General features: G+C 43.5%; 2 protein-coding genes across 2 annotated transcripts in view; one reads left to right on the top strand and one right to left on the bottom strand.

The window, feature by feature from the left end:
- Positions 1-12,254, bottom strand: part of ACSF2 (acyl-CoA synthetase family member 2) — a 103,539-nt gene that overhangs the window by 35,089 nt on the left and 56,196 nt on the right. The window lies entirely within an intron of this gene.
- CHAD (chondroadherin) lies at positions 2,795-11,820 on the top strand. The gene is made up of 4 exons (XM_015410738.1): positions 2,795-3,574; positions 9,814-9,977; positions 10,415-10,560; positions 10,934-11,820. The coding sequence occupies exons 1-3, from the start codon at positions 2,795-2,797 to the stop codon at positions 10,554-10,556; spliced, it is 1,086 nt and encodes a 361-aa protein (XP_015266224.1). The 3' UTR covers positions 10,557-10,560; positions 10,934-11,820.

The raw sequence follows: 12,254 nt of genomic DNA, 5'->3' as shown, positions 1-12,254 counted from the left end.
TTATATGTCTAGCTCCCAGCTGTTTGCTGCAGCCAACACCTGGCTAGAAACCAGCTCAAAATGTTCCAGCTCCAGCTCCTCCCTAGTCTCCCTCTTCCCCACACAGTATGCAAAGGAGCAGGACCTGGGTTCTTTTGGGTGCATTAAAGGTGAGAACTCTTCTTAGAGTGCTTGCCTGGCCATGTAAACAGACGTGAATGCTCGAGCAGATGGATCCCTCTAACTTTCCAAATTACACCCTGGAGAAGGAGGGAACCCCCATCTTCGCACAGTTCTTTTAGTGTAAAGGTAAAGGTTCCCTTGCTCGAAAACCAGTCGAATCTGACTCTAGGGTTGCGGTGCTCATCTCCGTTTCAAAGCCGAAGAGCCAGCGCTGTCAGAAGACGTTTCCATGGTCATGTGGCTGGCATGAGTAAACACCAAGGCACACGGAACGCTGTTACCTTCCCACCGAAGTGGTACCTATTTATCTGCTTGCAATTTCTTGCTTTCGAACTGCTACGTTGGCAGGAGCTGGAACTAGAGATGGGAGCTCACTCCATCCTCTAATTCCACTTGTTTGGTAAGCTGGGGACCACAATATACAAAGTATGTAGAAGGGAAGGAATTCCATGTGGAATACCACATACCATGGATATATGGTGACAAATGTAGATGTCAGATCAATTTAGGAGACAGTTGTGACCTGATCATTAAAATAAAAGTGATCATGTAGTCACAGCCAACTTACGGTGACCTCATAGGGCTTTCAAAGCAAGAGCTGTTCAAAGGCAGTTTGCCACTGCCTACATCTGTGCAGCAACCCTAGACTTCCTTACTATTAATTTATTTATTAAGCATATTTATATGCTGCTTTTTCCCTGGAACACAGGACTCAAAGCAGCTTACAAACATCAAAAGAATAAAAATCTCAGGTGAGTAAAATCACATTAAAACATATTAAGTCTAATAGAAGTCTACTTCCAAGCAATGTTCCCTCTTAGCTGTGGAGAATTCTACTTTGTGAGCTACTGGCATTAAAGTTGTGAGCGAGCAATTTGGCTGCTGCATAAATTAGTTTGCTCTGGAGCCATCCTTCCTGAGCTAAGGTAAAAATGTATGAGCCGGAGGCTAAAATACTGTGAGCTAGCTCACACTAACTCAGCTTAGAGGGAACACTGCTTCCAAGTACTGACCAATGCTGACCCCACTTAGCTTCTAATGTCTGATAAGATCAGACTAGCCTGGGTTATCCAGGTCAGAGCACAGCCACTAGGCAAGGAGTGAGCTCTGTGTTCCTAATCAAATTCTGCTATCGTGGGATAGTATGAACGGCAATTTTTAGTGTCAAGGGTAAGGCCAGAGGAAATATTTTTACATGGGTTACAGAGCCACTCTAAGCAGAGTTGCACTTTTCTAAGTCAGCTGAAGTCAATGGGCTTAGAAGGGTGTAACTCAGTTTAGGAATGCGCTGTCAGTTGCTAAAATCAGGGTCAAACTACAGATTACATGAAAGATCCTTGATTGGATCTCCCAATGTGTTTTGGCCCTAAAAAGCAGCTGCGGGAGGTTCCAGCTGCAAGCAGATCTGTCTTTGCTTGTTTCCTTTCCCTATGAGCTAACAGCCTAGAAGGGAGTAGTTTGACTGGGAAAATGGCATGAAGGAGAATACCTGCCCCCCCCCCATTGCACAGCCCCATGGTCCTGATCTGAATCTCTTTCCTAGAGGTTACTTTCAAGGGGCAAAAACACATTTGGAGAGCCAGTCATGGATTTTTAATATCAAATGTAGTTTAGCCCTTAATCTGTAGGTACATACATCTAGAAGATTGTCTTTAAAGGAAGTCAGCAGCATGCAAATGGGGGAAAGGAAGGGTGAGCAAAGACCAGATAAGCATATGAGCAGCAGTCTTGTGCCTGTTGGAACCTAAAAGTAGAGGCTACTGTGAGTCAGGTATTCTCTTAAGGATAATCACAGTGTGTGATCAGCCTATAGACATGACTAATGTTGATTTTCTAGTTCAGGACCCCGAATCCTAGTTGAGAACCGTGATTCAAGGCAAGACCTTGCATTTATACAGCAATCATTCAAAGCGCTTTACACATGGCAATATGGCCAAAACTTTACCCACCAACCCTGGAAAGTAGATTGGTATCATTACCCACATATTTCAGATGAGGAAGCTGAAATGCGGAGCTTATAGCTACTTAAAAGAGTTTATGAATGAGGCAAGATTTGAACCAAGGGCTTCCGAATTCATGGTCCACAGTCCTAGCCCTTTCACTTTGCTGTGTAATCTTCAACATTATTGTTGTGGCTTATCTGCAGTGAACCAGGGTTATACACTGGTTCTATGTTAGTCACACCAACAGGCCTGTTCCATCGGCCACTGTTTAGGCTGCAACAGTACCCATCATAATTCTAAAGATGCTTGGCACATTTTGTTTTTTCTTTCACACCACTTAGGGGACACAGAGAACTTTCTCCCACAACACACATGCAAATGCTGTCCTGTCTGATGATTTGCTAGAGGGGAATGTAATCCTGGCATCAAAGCCAGGAGGGGAGGAGGATCCACCTCTGCTTGGTGCCAAGGGGTTAAACTCACACTGAGTTCCTGAAGCCAGTTCCTTCCAAGTCAGAGTCTGCCTGCTGGCTGCGGTTAGAGGGAAGGGATTTTGTTTTTTAATAGCATTATAAATAGGGCTGTGTTCAGCTTGCTGCAGACTCACTCTCTCCTTCACGTCCCTTTCTCCCTCCTCCTTTTGCTGCTGCTCCTCCTCTTCCCTACACATCCATTTCAGTTCTATGGACATGGACCGGTCAGGCTTCTTAATCAAGCTCTTCGGCTTACTGCTGTGTCTCCTGCCCATTCTTCAAGCATGTCCCCAAAATTGTCACTGCCATGGAGGAGACCTGCAGCATGTCATCTGTGATAACGTTGGACTGAGAAAGATCCCTAAGGTGGCTGAGCAGACAAGGCTCCTCAATCTGCAAAGGAACAACTTCCCTGTCCTGCCACCCAATGGCTTTAGGGAGATGAAAAATCTTGTTTCCCTCCATCTTCAACATTCCCACATCAAGGAGATCTCCAGTGGGGCCTTCCGGGGCCTGAAGCAACTGGTTTACCTCTATTTGTCCAATAATGACATCAGCATCATAAAGCCAGGAGCCTTTGATGACCTGACAGAACTTACCTACCTCTACCTAGACCACAACAAGATCTCTGACCTGCCCAAGGGGGTCCTCTCACCGTTGATTAACCTTTTCATCCTGCAGCTGGGTAGCAACAAGCTCCGAGAGTTGAGAGCAGGAGCCTTCCATGGTGCTAAGGACCTTCGCTGGCTCTATCTTTCAGATAATTCCATCTCCTCCATCCAGCCTGGGGCTCTGGATGATGTGGAAAACTTAGCTATCTTCCACCTGGATAAGAACCAACTAAGCACATACCCACAGGCTGCAATGAGTAAACTAAGGGTGGTGGAGGACCTGAAGCTCTCATACAACCCTATGAAGGTCATCCCTGATTTCGCCTTCCAATCTTTTGGGCGATATATGGAGACCCTCAGCCTGGAGAACATGAGCCTTGAAAAGGTAAGAGCTCCTTGGCATTCCTTTTAGTCTTCCTAGAATTATGTATCCATTTGTTCATTTTCTCCAATAACAAAATTTCATATTGTATGTCTACGAGTGAGGCAATAAAACAGGGCTACCCACAGAAAAGACGGGAGTCCCTGAATGCTTAGGGGATTTCCTGAGAACACAAAGAATTATTTTGGCAATTCAAATGAAGTATAAGAAGAAACAAAGCCTCTAACCTGTCCTGATAAGAACCGAGCATGTTCACTGCCTTCTAGGAAGCACAGAATATAAAGGGAAACAAAACAGGGAGGAGAAACTAGCCTGTTTGAGCCTTTTAGGGCTTATAGTATTTTGAAAGATTTATGACTGGGAGAGTTTTCCCAACTGTTTACATCCCTCCCATTCCTCACAGGGACCAACCCACATATATGCCAGGTTTCAACATTCCATCCCATTCTTCCAGCATTCCATCATACTGATCAAGATACAGAAATTAGGGGTAAGACTAAGGAGATAGGAGCAAATTCTCAATGCTGGGTTCATCAGGGACAGGATTTTACCCCTCCCCCCCAAAAAATAGTTCCCAAATGCACCCATTCACTGTCTTCCAAATAATTAAGTTGCAAGTTATTTCTACGGGGGAAAGTGCTGCATGTTGACACCGTAACTCTGTCTTCACACATGCCCCAACTATTATGACGACAGGCATTTAGCAATTTACTACAGTATTTAGAATACAGGGCTGGCATGGTTTTCAGTTGCTGCCACCAAGTTCCACAGGTAAAAGCTGTAATCTGGGACACAGCTGGTTCCTAACTCCAGAAATAGAAAAAGCTAGTAGCAGGGGACACGTTTAAGCCCCACCCCAATGGCATTCCTCAAGTGCAAACCTTTAAATTCTCCCATAAAATGTATTCCTAGAAAGCAAAATTAAAATTCTGCACATAGGAACAATACTGTGATACAGCAAGCCCCACTCACCACCCCTGACACTGGGAAGCTACCCAAAAGTGCACAGTCCCAGCAGAACTTCTGGTTTGGTTATCTACTCCTCACAACCTGATAGCTTTGTTCAGCTGGGGAAGAAAGCACAGTGCCAGTTTTGGAAAACCTTGCTGTGTTTGAGACAATGGCTTCAATGTCAGCAGAGGAGTAGGAATAGTGGAACACAGGTAGAGAAAAGGAGTGGAATCCTCCGTTCCTCTCCCTCACTTGACATGCCTGGCAACATCATTTTGCTTGACATAAACATCATTTTCTTCTTGTTCATGTCTCCTGACTTTCTGCTGATGTTAAGGAAGAAGGGCAAACCTCACAAAGCCTGCAAAATGGCTGAGCACCTAAAATAACCCCAGAAAGGCATTCACTGTGTGAGCTAGTCAGTTACAGTACAAAGACATTGACTACAGTGGCTCTACAAAGAAGAAAAGGGCCAAAGTTACAACAGAGAAGAGATTGGATTTATACCCGGCCCTTCACTACCCAAAGGAGTCTCAGAGTGGCTTACAATCTCCTTTCCCCTCCCCTCCCCACAACAGACACCCTGTGAGGTAGGTGGGGCTGAGAGAGCTCTTTTGAGGACTACTCCTGAGAGAACAGCTCTGAAAGAACTTATGACTGACCCAAGGTCACACCAACAGCTGCATGTGGAAGAGTGGGGAATCAAACCCAGTTCTCCCAGAATTGAGTCTGCAGTCCTAACCACTACACCAAACAGAGACTACTGAGTGCCCAGCTGAATATTTTTTTATTGTTGTTGGAAGATAAAATAGCTTTGAAAATGCAGCCTTTTTCTTATTCTTCCAAATTCCATAAGACTGTGCAAAGGGAAAGCACATCATCAGTCATTAGTAAAATGGCATTTCAGATGCCACTAAAAAGTTGAAAAAGTAATTTGATTTATATAAGTTCTGATCACTTACATTTTACTTCCCTAGATTTGAAATGACTTATTCTGAAATATCACCCCCTCTACTTACCAAGCCTCAGGGTCCTTTTCTCCTTCAAGTTCCCTCTCGTTATCACCTAAAGCCTTTACTGTTGCCCCCCCACTATCCTTAAATCAGCTATCTGCCTTTCTTCTAGCCCTCCTTGCTATCAATTTGAAATCCCTGTTCCCTCCCTCACTTCGTCCTTATATCTAATGTAGTTCGCAGGTCCTTTGTTCACTGACATGCCAGAACGAGTAAATAGTTGTTTATAGTAATAACCACAATTAAGATGTCTAATTCTGAACCACCATAGAAAAAAATGATGCAATGAAAACATACGTGTATGTATGAAAGACAGACACAGGGATGACCAGACGAGGGGACTGTGAGAGAAAAGTAGCTGGTTTACACTCAGACAAGACGGGCACTAACTCAAGAGGGCACAGCAATGCTCCATTTCTAAGCACCAAACTAGTTATCTGTTCCTGGTAAGATTTTGGAGTGGGCGAGTGCAGTGATCTCCACTGAAGAGATTATTAGTAGCAGTAACTAGTGAGTATACCGCAGAAAGGTACATTGGGCTCACATAAGGACGTTTGCCCTTCTCCTCCTGAACCTTACACTTTATAAAGAAGGATTTGTTTATTGATTATCTCTCAAGAGAAACCCTCACAGTATTCCACAAAGATGCTCTGTTCCAATCCTGAGAGTTGAAGGGACATTCAAGAAATGCAGCAAAAAGCTTCTCTTCTTCTCACTGAATGAGTCATGATGACCCTGAGGTAAAAGCATCATGCTTGAGATGTTACTTGTAAACAGGAGACAGCAGTGACATCACACTGGATGAAGTCTGCTCCGGGTGGGAAAGGAGGCCACATCAAAGAGGAGCAGCAGAATGGAAGACTTCCAGGTGTACAAAGAGTACAGATCTCAGTGTGCTCTGGTACCCCTCTTTCCCAGGTGAATCAACACAGCAGCTCATAACAAGATGGTAGCTCACCAAAGAGATGAAGACTGGCCAAAGAAAAGAGAAAAACAGATCGCAGCAACATGGGGAAACCTCTGAGGTGCTGGCGAACAAAATTAAATAAATGACCTTAAAATTCATGAAAAATTCCACTGAGATCAGATGTTGACATAGGTTGTTAGGTTACAAAGAAGACTCTGATGCTAGAGCTAAAGAATAAAAAGGTGGATTTATTCAAGACTGAAGTAATATGAACCCCTTGTAATAATGCTAGAGATATTTTCCATCTTAATAGTACCTCAGTAATATTCAAAAGGCTCAGCATTAACTCCGCAAAGAGATTGTCATGTGGCTGATGGATAAGAAGAATCTTGAAGTAGCCATGCATTTCCTCTAGGCTTCATCTAGATATGCCATGGACAGACAAAAGATGCAGGAATGATACGCTTCTAAGCAGATGCTCTGGAGCCAAGACTTTAAAAATGTTAAAAGAATTACATGTTTAAAATACCCCTAGAAGTCATGGTGTCTTCCTTCAGCCAAAAATCCTGGATCACAGTATGAACACTGCTCTTCAAATTTATAAATAGAAACTGGATTTGTCAGCTGAATCATAGAATTGGAAGGGACCTCCAGGGTCATCTAGTCCAACCCCCTGCATGCAGGAAGTTCACAAATACCTCCTTCCCACCTCCAGTGACCACTGTTCCATGCCCAGAAGAAGACAAAAAACCTCCAGGATCTCCAGCCAAACTGCCCTGGAGAAAAATTGCTTCCTGACCCCAAAGTGGCTATCAGCATTTCCCTGGGTATGTAAGAAAGGATCACAAGAACTAAGCACTGAGGCAACCCTTCCTGCCCTCCATCTCATGATATGCCTAAGTTCACAGAATCAGCATTGCTGTCAGATGGCCATCTAGCATCTGTCTGAAAACCTCCAAAGAAGGAGAACCCACCACCTCCCAAGGAAGCCTGTTCCACTGAGGAACTGCTCTGTCAGGAAGTTCTTCCTAATGTCTAGCCAAAAACTCTTCTGATTTAATTTCAACCCACTGGTTCTGGTCTGACCTTCTGGGGCAACAGAAAACAACTCCATACCATCCTCTGTAAGACAGCCCTTCAAGTACATGGTCATAATGGTGAAGACCATGAGGGAGCTGTCCACAGCACCATATCCAAGACGCATCTTCCACCATCTAGTGTTCTTGACAGAGTACTATTCTTCATCCTACTCCCATCAGTAAAAAACCTCTTGATTCTTCTTGCTTCTTCAATAGCTAGTCTTGTATCTATTCAAGCCCAACTAAGTCAACTCAGTCTGCTTTGGAATCCCAGCCACTGACTTCCATATATAAAATTGAAGCTTCCTTCTTATGTTATGCTGGTGGCATATAAGCTGCTGTAGCATGGTTCCCTCACATGCCACTGGTGTAAAATAAGAAGTGCTGGGCCACATAAAAGCAGCCCATGCTGTAGCCTCTCCCTATACCAGCACAGCTACTGGCATAACGTGACCCCACCCCACACTTGCAACACACACACAAAATTCCTTTCTAATTATTTTCCTCTTCGCTTAATCATTGATGGGTGGTCTATTGTTCTCTTTTGTTTTAGCAAATCCACTTGGCTTGCTACACATTCACAAAGGAAGGACCCATACATGATTTCTTTGTGACCTGTACAACTTGTAGCACACAGCCGTATACTCACACACAGAGAATTTCTGTCCTGTACATACAATGTCCTGAGTCATGAAATAAAATGCTCTATTTTATTTTTGAAATGGCATGAAGAGACCACAAACCACACCAGGAAACCCAGCATCAAGAGGCGCTACACCCAAGAGAGAATATACAACTGAAGTACACAAAGGTGTTAGGAATTCAACTACCTGCCTGTGAAATGTAAGGATCTCCAGGAGGAAGCTCATCCCTTCCAAGCATTAAAGACTATTTGGAGTACCACAGGTGGCTTGTTTCTTGCCTTCACATCCCATGTGAAATTTAGCCTTGCCAATAACTAAAGCAGAATCTGCTGGGCTTCATTTAGCAATGGTCCACAGAAGAATTCCCATCCATAGTTGTCTATACCATTTAGACAGTACACAGTGGTAATTCATTCAAATATAAGCCTAGCCCAATGTTGTTTACTGCACAGTTACTGACAACACTGAAGTTAAAATGAAAGAGTAGGCTATTCCATTGCAAAAGCACCACATGGGCAGGAGTGGATACTCAGTAGCTAGTATCCAGAATCATCCAACAGCAATCATGCCTAGGTGATATAGTAGGTTGTGGAAATATTGTGATGACTTGGAAAACGTTCTAGTTGGATGTGGTATGTAAATTCCTCATTCCCCCCAAAGGAAGGAAGGAATGACTATAATGGGAATGGTGAGTGTTGATGGACAAAATGAGCTCTTTGAAAGTACAGTCAACAGTTTTTAATCTAATCGATGGCTTCTAAGGCGGTTTGTGGTGATAGGTTTATGTTTCCAAGAATCCTTCCAAAGCACCTAAGCAATGACAATGGGAATTAAGAGAGGAAGAAAACCAGCAAGAAGAGCTGTTCTAGTTCTTTCTCGTTTCAGAGTTTTGTAAAGCAGCTACGTTCTAATCAAGCCTATAAGGTATAAATTCTGCCGCATCCCAAGCAAGGGGAAAGAGAGAAAGGGGTGAAGAACCCGGGGAGCTGGAAATCTGTCTTGTTGTTTTGACTGTTCTTGAGTGCCAAGTGTAAGTTGTCATTAAGAGGCCACAGGGCTCTGGCAAAGTCTACAGGTCCTTGAGTCTCCACAAATACTCCTCTCTGAGAACAGTTCCGTGAATGTGGCAACAGGGCACAAGAAGAGATTTCAGCTCTGAACACCCTAGAAATATCTGTACTAGTTGTGAAGAAATGCCTAGAAAGAGACTAGAGGGGCCAGAGCAGGCCCTTTCAGAGGCCCAGAAATGCTTGGGCCACTTGTAGATTTTGAGGCCCCTAGCCATAACATTTTTTTTTAAATGACATACGATGCACATAAAAACAAGTTGTAAAATTTATCAGCAGCTAAATAATTGTATATACAGTTGAGGCCCTCTGTGGATGTGACTCTCAGGCCAAATGGACCCCCCCTCCCCAAAATAGGCCCTGGGCCAGAGCACACCTTTCCTCTAAGTTCTAAAGGACATGCATCTTTATTTGAGAAATACCCATATATTCTCCAGATGTAAAGAGGTACAAGTGGTGGTTGCCCATACCTTAAATTCACCGGCTTTAAAAGATGAAAACAAATTGAGATGTCCGTATAAAACAAGCATTGGCTTAACTCAGTGGGTTCCTAGTGATCACTGCTTGCTCTTCTGTTTCAGTTTTCAGATAAAGCATTTGCTGGTGTAACCACACTGAAGACTGTTCACATTGAGAACAATAAACTTCACAATCTTCCTGGTAACTTCCCATTCAGCGGTCTTGAGACACTCACCCTGTCTAAAAATCCCTGGCATTGTTCCTGTCAGCTAGCACCTCTGCGCAGGTAAAGAAGGGCTATGTTTCACTGAGTGCACTGACTCCTCTGATCAGAGAAAAGTGTGTGGGGAGGAGGGAAAGTTGGTTAGTTAAGGCACCAATGCCAGTGCAGGGCAGGAGGCTGTAGTAATTCACTCTTACCCAGGAGATCTGACCTAACAAGTGCCCTCTGGCTGCCTATAATTTTTTTTAAAAAAAACCTATTTATACCTCACTTTACTCCCCAATGGGGACCTCAAGTGGTTTACAACTTTATTTTCCATGCCCCCGTTTGATCCTCACAACAGCCCTGCAAGGTAGGTTGAGCTGAGAGTGTTTGTAACTGGCCCACGGTCGCCTAGTAGGCTTCCCTGGCAGAGCAAAGATTCAAACCTGGGTCTCCCAGATCCTAATCCAACATTCTAAACACTATACCACAATGGCTGCTTGTTCGTTCTTCTCTAGGTGGCTGGAATCCACTCGCTCACGCCCTGATGCAGCTTGCGCATCACCTTCTGCAGCTCGAGGACAGCAGATCCGAGACGCTGCTGCACTCCGCAGCTGCAGGCTCCCCACAAAGAGGTCCAAGAAGGGAAGTCGCCATTAAACAGGTAATTGAGAGGTTTTCCCTTTCTACTAAAAGCCACACATCCTGGCCAAAATGCCTCTTTGCCACACATAACATTAACAATTATGCAATTATGGTACAATTTCTTTTTGTTCACTTGCTTCTAATCACTTTTAGCAGCTATGTTGTAGTCACTTGGGAAATATTAGACTGGCAACATAAATTCCCAATTGTTTTAAATAAGGAAGCTTCCCCCCCCCCCTCTCAGCAATATATAGCAACTCCATGAGAATCCAGACAAATACTTAGTAGGGGCTAGGTTGCATGAAGACACTTATTCAGTCACCACTTCATCTGCTTGGAAGACCTTTCTGTTGTTTATGGTCTGTCCCCCCCCTTCTTTTTCCCAATCACAGGACCCAGGAAAAGCTAGTCCTGGTGACTGGCGGCTTTAACCAATCAGAAAACTACTGACTTCTTCCAAGCCCTTCACCACAAGCATCTCCTTCCTTCCCTCCAAGAAACAGATCCAGTTACATCCATTTCCTGCCGAATGCAGATGATAGGATGGAATCCACCATTCATTTGTTTTTCCTGATATTATATATATTATAACTTATGCATGACAATGCTAAGACAAGCTAAACTAGATCCTGCTGGTAAACTACAGTCACCTGCCTAGACTTAATTCAAGCCAGTCAGTTTATCCTGAGGTTTATGGAAACAACTAGCAAACAAAAAAAGTTTATCCATATTCCCAGCCCTGCAAATTGGTGGTTGGCATTAGAAATTCAAAATTCTCTAGCACTCAAGTTTTTAAGCACCAACATTTAAATTCTGTACACAGATTTGACCTTCAGGAAATTAGGATATCTTATCTATCAGTTGGCAAAGGTTGCCAAGATTTGACTGTTAGCATGGGAGAACAAGGTAATGCAGATATTAGGGGAACTTTTGGAAAGACTTGGGGTGGAGGGAAAAGAAGGATCAGAGCACCAGATCTTAAGCTGGTTTAAAAGCAGAGGGAACACCTTCTACAGTGATGTGGAATGTGGTTTCCCAAGAACAGGAAGTTGAAAAACCTCTGCCCTATAACGTCACCAAGTATGCATGTATAAAACAAGGAAGAGAGAGAGATTACCTCTGACACCCTGGAAAATCACCACCATCTTAGTACCATAATGCACAGCAGGAAGCAGCAAGATGACTGTGATTTATCATAATGGATTTAAAGTACCACAATTTCATGTTAACTGCATTTTTTAATACTGAAAGTTTATATAAATATATATTTATTCCTGTAACCGAGTGTAAATGACTCCTAGGAGGATGTTTTCAAAAATAAGCAAAGATGTCCTCCTATTCCTAAGTAGAAAACAAATTGTATATTTTCTTATGTACAACTTCTGTATAAAGCTCTTGCTGCAAAGATGTAGTGACCAAGTTTTCATGCACCCCTCTGTCTCCTCCGTGTGGCACATATTAAGGTTCAGGTACAATGACTTAATGAGTACAGCTGAGCTATGGATTTTCATGCCCCACTGTTGCCTCACAGGTTGAAATTTTTTGAAAAAAGACTTTTTATTCCAGGGTTCACGTGTGTGTGTGTTTGTGCACATACACATGTACACACTGTGGTACAAGTATAGCCTCAGCCTGCATAACTTTGGGGAAATGGCCTCATCTCTTTACCAGAATCTTTTACCTCATTCATTTGGAGCATTGCCTATCGCTCCA

Source organism: Gekko japonicus, unplaced genomic scaffold (assembly GCF_001447785.1).
Source record: "Gekko japonicus isolate JY-2015 unplaced genomic scaffold, Gekko_japonicus_V1.1 scaffold15, whole genome shotgun sequence".
NCBI lineage: Eukaryota > Metazoa > Chordata > Lepidosauria > Squamata > Gekkonidae > Gekko > Gekko japonicus.
This window is presented reverse-complemented; position numbering and strand designations above follow the sequence as displayed.

Excerpts from the sequence above, each read along its gene's own strand:
- CHAD (XM_015410738.1), top strand. The coding sequence starts at position 2,795 with ATGGACCGGTCAGGCTTCTTAATCAAGCTCTTCGGCTTACTGCTGTGT. Across the intron at positions 3,575-9,813 it reads AGAACATGAGCCTTGAAAAG|TTTTCAGATAAAGCATTTGC; the intron begins GTAAGAGCTCCT and ends CTTCTGTTTCAG. Across the intron at positions 9,978-10,414 it reads CAGCTAGCACCTCTGCGCAG|GTGGCTGGAATCCACTCGCT; the intron begins GTAAAGAAGGGC and ends GTTCTTCTCTAG.